Source organism: Melopsittacus undulatus, chromosome 11 (assembly GCF_012275295.1).
Source record: "Melopsittacus undulatus isolate bMelUnd1 chromosome 11, bMelUnd1.mat.Z, whole genome shotgun sequence".
In the NCBI taxonomy this organism is placed as follows: domain Eukaryota; kingdom Metazoa; phylum Chordata; class Aves; order Psittaciformes; family Psittaculidae; genus Melopsittacus; species Melopsittacus undulatus.
The window spans coordinates 15037154-15052519 of NC_047537.1; the positions used below are offsets into that span (position 1 = coordinate 15037154).

Genomic DNA, 15366 nt, shown 5'->3' on the forward strand with positions numbered 1-15366 from the left:
GGGGTGTACACCTGTAGTAGCCACAGCTTGGAGTGGACTACACCTTGGATACACAGTCCTGGAACCAGAAAATCAATATCATTTCAACTTCAGGTAGCATTCCCTTGGAGAAAAGGCTTTTGTGCAATGCACTGCCAAGGAGCGTGTTCCTCAGCAGGGGCTGTTCTCTCAGAGCATCCAATCCCCTCATCTTCATCTGTGAGTGCATCACTAATTGTCAAACATTCCGGAGTCTAAACTGCACATTACTGTGGGATGTTGTTCACTCTCCAGCACTCTGGAGGGAAAGGGAGGTTAAGCACACAGGTTTTAATGATGGAGGAAAGTGCATGGACCAGGTATGTGGTGAACAAGATTTATCTATACACAGATTTAGGAAAGGAGAGAGGGGGTGAAGGGGAAAGGAAAGAAAGAAAAGAAAGAAAAGAAATCAGAATTACATGCAATATATGTAGCAATAAGGAAAAATGGGTACTGCAAACCAAAATGCTTTGCTAGCTTGGGCCATTATGATGTGCTAGTAACAAATTAGTGGTGGCAATAAAAGGAACCAAGCAGAGGGCACTTGAGCAAGCAGAAGTGAAGGGAATTTTGCTTCTTTAAGGAGTAACTTTCACAGTGTCTGGCTATCTAGACTGCAATTAACAGTAACAGCAATATTGCTCTGTTGCCAGGAACAACCTTAATGCTCCCATTAGCCACTGTAGGAGCTTCCTGATACCTGGGAGCGTGCCCAAGGCAACACCTCACTAACCTTCAGAGGGACCTCTCTGGCCTGTGGACCATATCTGCTCCCTGTCCCAGAGCTTTTTACTCTCTGAAATCTCATTCCAAGTGTATGCTCATGTCACAGCATGAGCAAAGAGGGGCGGAAGGAGAATAAATTAACATATACATGAAAAGGCTGAGAAGAAGCAGCCTTCAAAGATATGAACAAAATTAGGCTGAGGAAGATGGCTAACATGGTAATTTATTATAGATAGATCTGTTCAAAAAGAAGGGTCTGTTATTCATTAGAAAGCAAGAGAGCACAGTTATGAACTTGAATCGTGACATCAATTAGTTTTCCCATTAGCAGTGACTGGGGTAGCTGCCCAGCCCTTGCAAAGGAATACATGCTAGGAATTTCTTATGTCAATTTAGTATTACAGACTAATGTAATTGTTAACCTTGGTACTTCAAACTAATTTTTTAGAGCTTAATGAATCAACTGTCTCATTTGTCAATGGTGATTAAAAGATTGAAGAAATGGGAATATTTCATGCAGGTAAAAAAATGCTTTGGAAAAAATAGAACCGATCTATTTTGTGTATAGAAAAATCAGGCATGAAACTACTGAAGAAAGCAGAGTTCGGGAATCAGATGTGCCTCTGGTCCTGATCCAGCCGCACAGGGAAGTATGCTTAAAAATGTGAGAGTGAAGCACAGAAGTTTAAGTATTTTACTATAAAAGATAAATTTAAACTTATGCTTCCAATCAACCAGGCTGGAATCTTTGATTAGATCTCTTAGATCTTCAGTTGAATCAGAATTTAAATCAATGCCAGGCAAAAACCAGAGATAAAACCACTTGCAAAATAAAATATGTTCTGTTCTGTGTACACTCAAACTTTTCAAAAGCACACAGGAGATTGAAAATATTCAATTATCACTGTAAAAAATATGCTTTCCATGATGGCTTTTCACAGGAGACATCCTGCTTCCTTTAGAGTTTTCCCCTTTTGAGAAACCAGAGGAGACAGAGGAAGGGAGACCTGGGATGGAGTTTGCAATCCCTGTGTCCTTTCAATCACTGAGAAAATCGCAGCAGTCAAGAATTAGTTCCTTAACCCCAATGAGCCCCTGGGGAGCATTTGGCTGCATTTATGAAGAGGGCTGAAAGAAAAAGAAAACCAAGTGCTAGCAATGTGGAGAACATTCAGGCATATTGCCAAAGGAGATGATACTCATCATGTTCTTTGGAGACTCCTGGATGGCTTTCAGATCAAACTCCATCAACCTTTTAGTTATTTCTGTAGGAGAATTACAGTTCTCCCGAGGTTTCTCTGTGAATCCCTCCTTGAATTTAAAGCATGGTTAACATGGAAATGCAACAATAGAAAACCTCTGCACGCTTATGATCATAAGTCTGCTTACCTGTCTGCGGAGCAGCCTTTCAGCAGAAGGAGAGTGAACCTGCTGGGAAACATGGGGCTTGCTCTCCCTCACCAAATAATCATGAGCTCTCATGTAGTGAAAATGGTCTTTTGGAATTTGCAGGAGAGAGCTGGTGTCTGCTGGCTGTGACTGCACCGAAGCCTTGGAACCTTGCAAGAGGAAGAAGAGAGAAACGTGATGATCCTCTGGGGATGTGTCCTAATCTCAATGACCTTTCACAAAACACTGCTCTATTGCACCTTGGATGAGACACACATACTAAAAACACTGAATTCAGCAATTGGCTCTCCATGATTGGGAAAAAGCTCCCACTTACTAATAAATTATTCCAAAAGTGTCTATTATTTCACTTTTCTTGGCATTCTCCACTGATAAAACTGAGGCTAGCTCCTGTTGAGAACAGAAGATTAGGAACTAGAAGTTCATCCTGACTGGCAACTTCTACATCCCGCTTTAGGTCCAATAACTTTGAAAGCATCCACACATCTCATCACCACAAGGATATGACTTTGAAAGACTCCAGAAAAGAATGTCTCCATACCTGAGTGTTTGAGACCAACTGCTGGGATCTCAAAACCAGCGCACACACTGGATATGAAGTGAAAAGGGAACGGCACCTGGCAGCTTTCAAGGCTAGTTTTCCAAAGCATCCCAAGAGAAGGAAACACATACTCCCCAGCCCCTTCCTGACCCTTTGTGGTTGCTGGCTACTTCTTCTAAAAGGTTTGAAACTCGGCATGCTCCCCCCACAAAACAGGCTCAACATTTCTCAAAACAATTCATTTAACCTGGACCGCATCCCAGAGAATCTCATTTGTCCTGGAATCTTTCCCAGAACAACAGCCCCATAACGAAGGAGTATTCAAACAAATATCTCCTGCAAGTGCCAGTGTTTCTGACAACAAAACCTTTCTCAGCTTGAAATATTATGGCTTAGTTGGGTGATGAGGGTGATTTATTAGAGGCGCCTGGCACCTCTTGCTATCTTCACAGCACTTTATAATATTGCAGGCTGTAAACAGGTAGGGGTGACTTCTGCCACCCTGAAAAGCAGTGACATTGGAGGTGGAACAGGACAAAGATGCGAACGCCAAGATTTGGGCACCTTACCCATCCCTGAGCACTTTGGCCTGCTAAGACGATTGGAATTTCAGCTGCAGGAGAAAAAGGCAAAAGGTTTAATTGCTTAATGTGGTAATGAACAAGGCATCACCTTTACAAAATACTTCTCCTGCATCCCAGTGGAATGTTTTTTCCTGTGGATTTATAAGGGTGGAATGCCTGCCTTCCCCAAGCCAGGGCTGTCAGAAAGGGCTGTTCAGCTTGAAGAAAGAAGGGACTCAGAAATTACCCATTTTGGTCAAGTTGATATTTTTGTTGAAGACAGAACAAATGCATCTGAATTAAGGGTCAAAAATGAAGCCCTGGAAACTCCCTCTGTAACAAACAGGATTCTTTTGGGATTCTCTGCGTTTATAACTTTGAGGAATTTCTCAGCTGTTACAGAGAACCATGAATTCTGGCTCCACTAAAGGCAATGAGAGCCTTCTTATTGGCTCAGTGGGATTTGACCAGGCTTTTAGCTGCACCACTTGGATTATGTGCAAACAGGTTCTTCAAAGGACAGCTCTTGACCTTGAAAATCCTGTGTTACGGCAGTGATTTCTCACAACTCCACATTCATCTTCCTCCACTGTGTCCGCATTTTTTGCTGCTGTTCAACAGTCGCTATTCATCCAGATTCTTATTACTATGCAAATTTCAACATCTTATTTCTAATCTATTCAAATCTCCTCCCATTCCAAACAGTGCTGAAATTATGTTCTGCTTTAGAGGCTTTCAAATGGCAATACTTGTAAAAACTCCTCTGTCTTATCTGTGACAAATGTCTAAAATGATGGTGTGTACAGAAGAATTAAAGACAGCTCCATTCATTTACCAGCAGAAGGTAACCCCTAGAAATTAGAGTAAATGAAAGCACATTGATAAGCACCAGGAGGCACCTGCAAGTACAGGTACAGAGGTGCACGTAGAGAGTGAGCCCTTGGTATCTGCAGTGCACTGTATCTAAGAATATCTCCACATTTAGCTGTAAAGTGTATATCTCAGCCACACACACTGGGAAGGACAATTCTGCACTCTTATTTTCCATTCGTCTCACACTGAGATCTCTCTCAATTCAGCACATTTATGCTCATTTTGCAGGCATTTAGAGACACCATTTTCCCATATTTCACAGATGTTCCCACATAGAACTTTCAAAACCTGCAAGAATAGGTACTGCTGCAAAAAGCAACTGACATGAGGAAATGTCTTTCTTCTGGGATTTCTGCTCTGGGGCCATAGGTAGCTCCACTGAGATGGATGGAGCCCAGGCTGTAAGGACTTCAGGGAACCAGGCAGGGGGATGATCAGCATTGAGCCAGGGCAACTGCTCACTGTCACAATGCCAAATAAAAAGGTCAGAGGAAAGGAGTTATCTTTAACAACCTGGACATTGCAAGTTGTGGAGGGTCTTTTCAAAGCCATTCCATAGATCTGGACACCAAGAGCTCATTGGAAACCAATGGCAATGGCCAATTGCCAATGGCAATTTGCTGCCTCCTACTGAATAGCTTGGAAAATCCCAGCTAGTGCTTTGTATCGGAAAATCCTGCTCCTGTCCCAGGTGGCAGACACATACCTGACTGGGACTTGTGGTGTGCCGGATTCCTCTCACCCAGGGAAGCAGGACAGGGGTTGGAATACGGCGGCTGGAACATGTAGCTGTCATTTGGCAAAGAGTGTGTGCGCCCCACCGAAGGCTTCCTCACACTCAGCAAGTCCTTGCTGGGAGACAGGGTCAGCGTGTCGTCTTTGGAGCGGAGATCAGCCTATGGGGAAAGGCACAGTGAGGAAGGAAGACGGGATGGGATGGGAAGAGGAGAAGTGCCCAGAAATGCTAGCAACAGCCATTGCAACCAGTATGGCACGATGGGCATGCACATTGTCAGTATGTACAGGTTACACGAATGGATCTACCAGGAAGCTCTACCCCTCATTTTGTATTGTCAATAAATTGTCACATAGAATGAACCACACAAACAGAGGAAGCAACACTGTAGTAATAAACCATGACTATTTCAGGGGTATGCAAAGAAGGCATCATGCCTCAAGGCTAGCAAAGGTCACATGCTTTGCATAACTTTGATCCTCTGCAATAAAAGTAAAGCTCTTTCTATGTGCCCTCATCAACAAATCAGACTTTTGCAAGGGTGAGGAGTTTCCTCTTCTAACAATAAGAGAAAAGAAAACAAAACCAAATGCAGGAACCAGTTTACAGAAAATACTCTCTAGTCCGGCTCCCAGCACAGTTTTATTGGTTTTCCTTCTCACATAATGAGTAACTAAACCCATTTTATTGAAATGGATATCTAAACCTACTGCCTCAGGGTTAAAGCCATTCTCTAATTAGAGGGGATCTAATGCAAGCAAGGGTTATTGTATATATGTTGGTTGTGGAGTTTTTACAGCCAAAGAGTCTCTTAGAATGGGCAGCTCCAGAGCCAGTATCGAATGAAGTGGATTCGGGTCTGATATCATAAGGAAATATCTCCATCCCAGAAATGCTCTTGGGTGTTATTGTGTTAGACAGAATGAGCAAAAATGGAAACAAAGGCAGCTTCCCTGGGTGTTTCTAATGAAAGAATTATTTCATCTTTAAAAGGTCTCCACTGAAAAACACAGAAATAAGATGTGACACTGTAGTCTGATACAGTATATTGCTGATCAGTTTTGGGGAACTTTAAATCTTATTTTCTGACAAATCTTCCCTGCCCCCAGTGCATTACAGGTTTGCTGAAATCAACACTGAGACTTTTTTTTCCCCCAATTTCATCCGTCAGTCATAAAAACAAAATTTCACCCTGGCCTTTTGTTTGCACAAGAAACATGATGAGATAAAAAGGAATTACAAAAAGGAAAAAAAATAATAAAGAAAAGGAAAATAAAGGAAACCCACCATTGTAAATTTAGTGGAGGAAATGGATCTGCACTGTCGTGCAGCATTAGTTTTCGTCCTCAGGAACCTGCTGATTTGGATATAGCCTGGATACAGCCTAGATAAGAAAGACTGCAGTCTTCTGATACAGTGCAGGGAAGGAGAAACAAACCTGTGCTGCTAAAGCTGAGATGTGGGTTCTGAGAATGTCTCTGTTCCTCCCTGCCTTCCTCTTCTGAGCAGCATGTTTATGCTATTTAGCTTTCACATTATTTAGCTTAAAGCAGAGAAGATGGCCCGAAACCTGAGGTTTCTAATTCAAAACCACTTGGATCTGAACACAAGTATTTGGCTTCAAGATCCTACCCAAACCCAACCTTTAATGAACCTTTAGGTTCATTGACAGGATTCAATACCACAGCAGGCCCATTTCCACATTCTGATGATCTCGAGGGAAATCTCATGAGTGAACTTCATGAAAACCAATGGCTGCAGAATGGTCTTGTGAGCCCAGCTCACAAACAGAGCAGTGAAAGCACATGACTGTTTGGTTCACTGCTAGGTTTGAAAAACACATTGTTTTGGCTTGACTGAAAATCAAATCCGAGTTTTCCATGAATTAACCTCTCTCTCCTCCTCAGATTCCAACCTGAATCTATTCTGAGTCAAACAAAACATTCTGAGATAGTTTTCACCTAAAGCTGTGTCTTAAACGAAGTGTAAAAATGCTGCATTTAGAAAAGATCTCAATGAAAACTTGCAGCATTTCAGGAGTTTGGGAAACTGTTTTGACTTTGTTGCTATTGACACAAATCCACAGAACACTTTGTTCAACCTGGGTTTGCTTTTCATTTTATGGAGAGAAACCATCTCTCTCAGTTATACCCTTGGGACTGCTGTGCTGTCAAAGAGTTTGTCTAATCTCAGCCCCGCTCTCCAGACTAACTGATTTTGAAGCCAAAAGGCCCATACAAATGTTAAACGTAGTTCACAAAATCTTTGGCAAGTAATGCCATGAAGCATGATGGGAAATATGGTCACGGTTTAAGAGGTGTTTCCCAAATAAGTGCTATTAGGATGGCAGTCGACTTGGATGGTAGGAAATTTATCAACAACACAAACATCCAAAGGCAAGTACATGAACAACAACAAAGAAAACAAGAATGATCCAAAAATGTTGGAGAAGGAGTTATGTCTGTTGTACAGCAGAAAAAAAGCACTTGACTGCTACACAGCTAAAAATGTCTAATGTTTCAAAGAGGAGATGGTTAAGGCAGGGTTCAAAATACTGGTTACTTCATTCAAAAAGACACAGAGAAGTCCGAACATTGTTTTGGCTTTTTGGCTTGATGGCTGCTAGTAAGAATTCCCAAAACAAGCAGCATCTCAGAGAGATCCCCATCTGATATTTGTAAAACAAACAGTCTGGCACCAATCACACAAAAAGCCTTGTGGTGCCTGTGTTCATAAAGACAAAAATCCAGTATAAACCAAAGGGTTGGAGATGATCCCGCAGCAGAGGACAGGAGCCATTAGCTCGTGGCTGTCGCTTCCACCCAGCATCACTGATTTGTTTCAGATGGGGAGGAAATTTCAACCTTGTAGCTTTCCAAAGCATTTTTTCACTATTTATTTTACTTGTACCAAACACACGGTTTTAACACGAGACACCAAAGGAAAAATAGAAATAACTACTTGTTCCTCACAGGGAGCCAAGTTTGTGGACAAGAGCGATAACAACCCAGGACCTAATGGCATTAAGGACAATGTCCTGTTCAGGGGGAAGGTTGGTACTATTTGGAAACGGGCTTGAATGGAAAATGCCATTAGGCAGGTGTAGAGAGGTGGAAGCAGTATTTCGAACCCTGTAAACATCAGACTATACAGCGACCAGTGTATGTACATTGCTTTCCAGAGCATTAAGTAAGTGTGTGTTAGTATCATCAGGAAAAGAGTCATCCGTCAGAGCTAAGGACCAGGACTTTTCAGAGAGAATATCTGACGTCAGAGATAGAGCCTCCATCTCAGCTAGAGGGATCTAAAGGGAGAGATGATTAAGCATAAGAAACCAGGACACAAATCTTTTGGAAAAGAAAGAAAACAAAAGGTATCATAATCTACATACTTCTAGACATAAAGCAATAAACCTGCAGTGGGAGAAGCCACATCATGCACATTGTTACTGGGGACAGAACGTTAAAGAAATGAAATATTACAAAGGAATAAAAAAAAAAAAGAAGAGTGGGACATTCATACTTAAATGCTCACCACTGATCTGAGAGGAAGTTTAAAACCATACACTAATGCTAGCATTGTATTTTGCTGTTCTCCTGCCTAGACAAAAAAACAAAAGTAACTTTACTTTTTATATGAGAGAGATTTATCCTCTTGGCTATGATCAAATACAAGAGGCTTCAAGATCTTCGGACTTCTCTGAAGTTGTTCCTACCTAATAACCACACTGTTCTCTTGGCCGCTGGGCTAATCCAATTGAGTCCACAAAGATTCCCAAAATCATTTTGCAGGTGGGGTACAGAGCATGCCCTTCCCTGCATTCTAAGGAGGGTACAGAGACATCCCTCTCCCCAAGAGGCAGATGGGACCATAATTAAGTTCCTAATGGCTAAACAGGGACAGGGAGAAACTTAAGGCTTGATTTCAGTCAGCAAACGCCTTCCTGGTGTCTTCTGTGGGTTTCGGTCTGCTAAATAGCCTCTGGTGCCTGCATAAGCACCAATAACTGTCCTACTAAAAGAATTGCCTGCATCTTTCAGCCTTCCAAATGCCACCCCAGCCCTGGCCCCACCAGCCTCCTCCAGCTCTGAGCAAACCCTGTACTGATGTGTATTGCACGAACACATCCTTGCTGAAGGCATTCAAATAGCTGATAAAAAAGTCTTTATCAAAATGCTGATGAAGCCCTGTCCCTAAACACAGAGCTCTTTACATAGGAAATATGAAACATCACTTGTGGGTTTTTGGAGAGAAAGGGGGAAAAGGAGACTGCAGCATCTCCCCCTTGAGCAGCATCCCTGTTGCCAGGCACTGCAAAGAGGGGTGTTTGCCCTGAAATGCAGGCTCAGCCCCCCTCTAATCCCCACCCTTGGTATGTGTCCAAGGCTGGTGCCCAGGGCACTGGAATGGCATTTCATCAGGTATCCTATGGAAGTGGCTAATCTGGACAAGTTCCAGGAGCTTCATTTTCACTTCTCACTGTGCATTTCTTTCCCTATCCTCTATGCTTGAAAAGTCTTTCAACAGCAATATATATTCCAAGACAAACCACAGAGGCCCAGATCTGTTGCACTGAAGTTGTCAAAGGCCTGGATTTCCTCACTCTTAGAAATGGCATTGGTAGGGTGAAATAAACCCAGTGATGAGTGAACCCTGAGAGGCTCAAAACTTCAGCTGAGATAAGAGGGTCGGGCTCCTGTCATCTAACCTTGGGTTTGATATCTCCTCTAGCACAGTCATCTGCTGGCAGAGGATAAGAGAGATGCTTTGAAGGAGCTCCTGATTTCACATGAGGCTCCCCAAAAAGGCATCACTGCAGAAGCTGCCAGCACAAGGACAGTGATTCCTAATGGGAAGGCACCAATCAGAGCCCAGGCATTCAGGGAAAGGCTGTGCTAAAGCCTGGTGGACACCAGCAGCTCCTGCCTCACGGAGCCGCTCTGCTGGAGCTGCTATTAATCAGGTATCTTTCAGCAAGTCCCAGTGCTGCTCTAAATTCCCAACTTGCCTCAGAACATGACAAATGGTGTGAACAGAAAAGCCAAAATGTAAACAAAACATCAAACTCCCCCTTCAGCCTCCGTGCTCCCGAAATTGAGTTTGAAGCCGTCAAAACATTTTGTTGGGAATGTTCAACTGACTTATATATATATGATTTATACAGGTTTTAATTACGGGCGGGGGGGGGGGGGAGGGGGGAGGGTTAAAAAACCTCAAGCTTAAATTTTGACAGAAAAAGCCAAACTGGAACATTACATTTTTTTTCATTACAAAAATGCCAAATCCTTTTTTTTTTTTGTTTTGCTGCAGCAGCACTTCCCATTGAAAAGTGTTGTGACAACAGATTTCCAAACAGCTCTCACTGAGTTCAGCACTGACCCTCTGCCTTCCCTGCCAAAGCTACTGTCTCTATTCCTCTGGCAGTTGTTAGAGGCAACCACTTCCTCTATAGCTTAATAGACCTCCATCTGAAAAGCGATACATGGCAATCAGAGGGAGACATATTATCCTGCTATATAAATACCTGCAGTAGGATTTCATTTTACCTGAGCTTGTTCGTTTCCTCTAATGAACCACTGAGTTGGATAATTTAGTGTCAGTGAGCTCATAAATAAGCACACTGATTTGACATGAAAATTGTTATTTTTAGCCAGAAAGGGATGAAAAAAATATATGAAGGAATATGGAATTTGCTCCATTCCAACTGCAGGGAAAACTAGGTACGTTTGAATTACTATTATGGTTACTGCTGAGATTTAAGGAAAATATTTGCTCTAAAGAATAACATGCTTGAGAAAGTAGGTATTTTATCCTGACAAGTAAATTAACTAATTTCAAGCAAGCATTACAGCCCCTGCTCAAGAAAGCACTGGAGCACACCATTACTTAAGTACATCATTAAGGGCTGCGTCACCTTCTAAAGTCAGTTTAGATCAGAGATGAGGATCTAGTTTACAACGACCCACTTGCAAAGAGCTTCTTTAGGAAAGTCATTTGAAACTGGGTTTTCATGCAGTGTAAGCAGGCACAAAATGTAAAGAGCATTTTATGTTCCCCACCCGCTCAAGCTCTGCTCTAGGGCAACCTCAGACCATACTTCAGGTTCTGCAGACATGTCCTGCCATTGCTGGCAAATACAAAACCAAATACAAGAACCCCACTGAAGGATGGAGACAGGTTCTTATGTATTTTCCCTACCACACTCCTGAACAGTAAATCCCAATGCAAAACTTCTTACTCTGTCAGAGAGGGAGACTCGGAGCCTGTACTTTTCCTCTTGTATTGATATACAACATCATTAACCAAGACATTATCTCGACTCCCACAGAAAAAGCCAAAATGACTTATGCTTCAACATCCCTGTGCCTACATTACATAAAGAACATTAACTCTCTACTAAGATCTCAGTCACATTGAGTTTGGATGGAAACTTTGCAGGAAATTAGGAATATTAACCTGGTTCTCAGAGTTGTAATATTCGGGAGCTGGGAGGGCATAATGATGGTACACAGAGCCTGACAGGTTGTCCATCAGCTTCAGCTCTCCTTCCAGAGATCCCTGGATCAGCAGTGATATGGTATCAAACAAGTGCCTTTCCTAGGAGGGGTGGTGTATAACATGCAGAAGGACAGAGCAAGCCAAAAAGAGAGGAAAAAGGCGAGGAACAGATAAGAAAAAGGACAGTGTACAAAACCCAACAAACGAAATGGGGGAGAAACAGAATAAGAGAAGGGGTGGAAAAGACAGGGTTGAATAGCAGGAACAGAAACAACAGGACAGGAGAGGTGAGGCAGGAGAGGAGAGAGAACAGTGCAGTAATATCACGGTGAGCAGTGACAGCTTTCTCAGACCCTCCTGGGGACAGCTCTTGCTCTCTGCAAACATGGGGAGTTACTGATCTGAGCTGTACAAAGGGGCTGGTAGAGGAGCATCTTGGTACTTGGTGCTGTGAACACTGCTGCTGTAAAGTTTCTATACCCATTGTCCACATTTCTGAGCTAGAGGACCAAATACTTGACACATAATCCATATCCAGAGGGCACATCAATTCAAATAACCTGACTTGAAGAGAAGCTGAGCATCCTCTCCATGAAAGCTGCAGCTGATCAGGATAGACAAACATCAGCCGACTAATTCATGTGCCAGACATGGGTAGAGGTGCCTCAGTTGTCCTGGCCAACTTCAAAACAGCTCCCACAGCACAGACATGGGAGGTTATACAGAGCAGGTCTGGCTTTTGCAGGCAGCATGGGAGCAATTTAAGGATTTCACTTTTCACGCTGGGAATGCCTACTACATACAATGGGATGAGGACCATCATTGCAGTCAAACAGCACATGGTGGAAAAATCCTGGGGAATAGGCAAGCAAAGAAGCATGCTGACCACATATCCTTGCAGGGTCATGTCCTGGGAATTGTATTCCTCTGCTCTCGTGCTCAAGCATCAGATTTGTCCTGAAGATTTTGGCTGGGAGATTAAAACAGAATAAAATCTGGAGGTTTTTGAGGTTTCTTTTTTGAGTGAATCACACTCAGGAGATTATGACTAGAATAAACCCTTTCCAAAGCCACCTTCAGAGAAGGCAGGTTTAACAGCCTGAGGAGCTGAGGGCATCCTTCCCTCTGATTTGCCTGCAATTTTGCTATTTCTCTTTTTGCCAGTGTGCGTACTGATGCAGGACAACAGTGCTGAAGACCACAGTGCTGAAGACAGCCTGCCAGTATTCTGCTCAACATGTGCAACCATGGTTGGGACATGCTGTTTCTTCCTAGAGGACGTAGTGAATCTGGATTTCCCCATATTGCCCTGAACTTCTTTTTCCTGTGCCAAAGAGCAGCTTTGGCATCCATCTCAGACTTCAGTGACTCCTAATGGCACCAGAAATTTCCAGTAGCTTAGGAATTGAAACAAAGCTTAAGCAGGGATTTGCTTCCTTCCACCCTTGGACTAAAGAGCATAAATGAGTTTTTCATGCATTAGAATACTCATTAGTTCACCCCAGGCAGAGGCCAAGACACACTGTTGTGAAATCATGATGTAAGAAAAGCTAATGGAGCCTGTGTAGAGTTTAACCTGATTTGCAATCAGCTAAGCCTAAAACAAAAAGCTGGACCATTTTTCTTGTATAATTCCAGTGCCATTCCCTCCCGAAGGACCTGTCTGGGTCTTGATCTCACCCCTCTCATCCTCAAACTGAGTCTTCATCCAGGAACTGTGCTTTAGAGAGACTTACTGCAGCTGATAGCAGCTACTGCTCCGGCACTGTTCCTGCTGGTGGGAGTTTTGCCACCAGTTCTGGTGAGCTCAGGTTTGAGTCCCCTCTGGATTATTCTATTGTTAAAATAATCTTTTCTTACAAGCTTGACAGTGGGGATGGATTTTAAATTGAGGTTACATAAAACAAATTTAATACTTAAGCAAAGATTAGCCAAGTTTTATTCCTCTTTTATGTTGTGGTTCACACTCTGCATTAGAAAAGCAAACACACTATGCTTGTATTTTATGCTATCACAAAGGACCTAGCCCAGACTCTGGATTAGAACAAGCCTGGAGCTAGCTCTGAACTTGGCAGCTTGGACACATCTCCAGAACTAATTGCAAAGCTCTCTACCTCCAAACAAATGTGTCAAGGTGGGTTGGACCTGGAGCATCAATTCCCACACCACGCAACAGTCAGTGAGCAGACAGTGAGGAATACAAGCCCTGGACGTGCAGTTCACTTGTTCCTTCAACTGACTCGTGCATGTCTTCCCCTAGCAGATATGCAGGTCAAGCCCTCTTCACCCTCCAACTGAGATTCTCACCATAGGATAAACTAATGAGAGCTGAGAATCTACCTTGATTTGCATGGGATTGGTGCATCCCTGGGGGCTCTCAGGTCTCTGTCCACCAGTGTTGGCTGTCCACGCAAAGATGTCCGAGGGGCTGCGTTGGCCGGGGATGATTGTCTTCATTTCCAGCTCCAGCTCCGCTTCCAGTTCTGCCTCCTCCTTTGCCTCCTTGTTGCTCTCCTCCAAGTGCTTCATAAGCACAGCAATCACCACATTCACCAGGACAAACTGGGCAGTCAGTACGAAGGAGACGAAGTAGATGGGTGAAATGACAGTGTTGTAACAGGTAGACTCCTGGTCACAGTCTCGCAGTGTGTCCTAGAAACAAGGGGGAAGTGATGGAAGGATGTGAAGAGGTTCCAGCATGGACCTCATCTGCATCTGGTCATCTGGCTGCAATGGGTTTTCCCTTCATGAAAAGAACTGAGAAGATTGGGCAAATTTCATTTCTAAAATAAAAAAACACATGCCATTAAAACCTTGTTTCTGTGTTAGTCACCACAAGCAGACTCAGATGCAATTGTTCTTGATGTGTGTAACAACAGACATCAATACCCTGCTGCTCCTAAAGGAAAGGCTGTTTTACCAGGTTAGATCCAGGGCAAAGCTACAGCCCACCAAGTATCCCACAGCAGCTGTGCCTGCAGACACTCATTCCTCAAGTTCACATCCCATCATTAAGAGTTTGATCACCTAACACACACCACAGGCTAGAAATGAACAGAGAAGTGATTCCTGCAGACTAGCTAGCATCCTAGTTCTCATACACCAGATTTCCTCACAATATCATGCCTTTATGGATATTCCCTAAGAAAGACCCTCTCTCAGACACCTGGGTTTTTCCAGAAACCATCAAAGTAATACCGATAAACCATCAAAGTAATACCAATAAGGGTAAAAAATAAAACCAATGCATGTTACTGAGCTGAATTTGTGCTACTTGAGATAAGTCCCTTTGTTTTTCTTTTTTCCTTCTTTTTGGGTTGCTCTCTCAGGGTAACCAAGGGAATATACAGAGTACACTAAAAACCTGCAATCATAGACATGGCATAGCTGGTTGGAGGGAACAGAAATGTTAGAGGCTTTGCCCAGTGCATGGATAGAGAGACCAGCTCATTGCAAGAGTGTCCTGGTTGGGCATTGGTACCAGTCTGGAGCAAAGTGGTCAACTTCTAATAAAGCAGTTACAGGCAATATTCATCTTCCTTGGGTGTCTTACCTTCATTATCCCATTCCAGTTGTCTCCGGTGGATACTCGAAAGAGGGTCAGAAAAGCCATCCCAAAGTTCCTGAACGTGGCGTGCCGTCCCAGCCCCTCACAGGGATGTGTGTCATCACACTCTGTGGGACCAAGCACAGCTGTGAGACCTCCCATTCACACACCTTACCCACCCCTTCCACCGGCACCAGAAGACTCACCAAGGTCTCCAAACAGCTCCACTCCAAGAGCTGCAAATATGAAAAACAACAACATGAAGAGAAGACCCAGATTCCCCACCTGGAAAGAGAAAAAGAAACAGGGGGGGGGGAAAAACACAAAAGAAAAAAAAAGAACATTCATTGATTTTTTTGTTCCAGACCTGTTTCCTGCTGCATTCTTTAATCCAAAACTTAAATTGCTTCAGGGGAAAAATGACCTCAATGTGAGGACTGTATCTCAGATT

General features: G+C 43.2%; 1 protein-coding gene across 8 annotated transcripts in view; it reads right to left on the reverse strand.

Moving 5' to 3' along the window:
- Positions 1-15366, reverse strand: part of CACNA1G (calcium voltage-gated channel subunit alpha1 G) — a 147823-nt gene that overhangs the window by 2737 nt on the left and 129720 nt on the right. For 7 of the 8 annotated variants that reach the window (XM_034067728.1, XM_034067722.1, XM_034067725.1 and 4 more), the window contains 5 exons: positions 15122-15200; positions 14922-15043; positions 13709-14020; positions 4841-5030; positions 2137-2306 (listed from right to left, as the gene is read on the reverse strand). In XM_034067728.1, the coding sequence (XP_033923619.1) occupies positions 2137-2306; positions 4841-5030; positions 13709-14020; positions 14922-15043; positions 15122-15200 (873 nt within the window). Of the gene's footprint in view, positions 1-2136; positions 2307-4840; positions 5031-8039; positions 8175-11326; positions 11468-13708; positions 14021-14921; positions 15044-15121; positions 15201-15366 lie in introns of all 8 variants that reach the window. The other variant, XM_034067729.1, reaches the window with a different exon arrangement.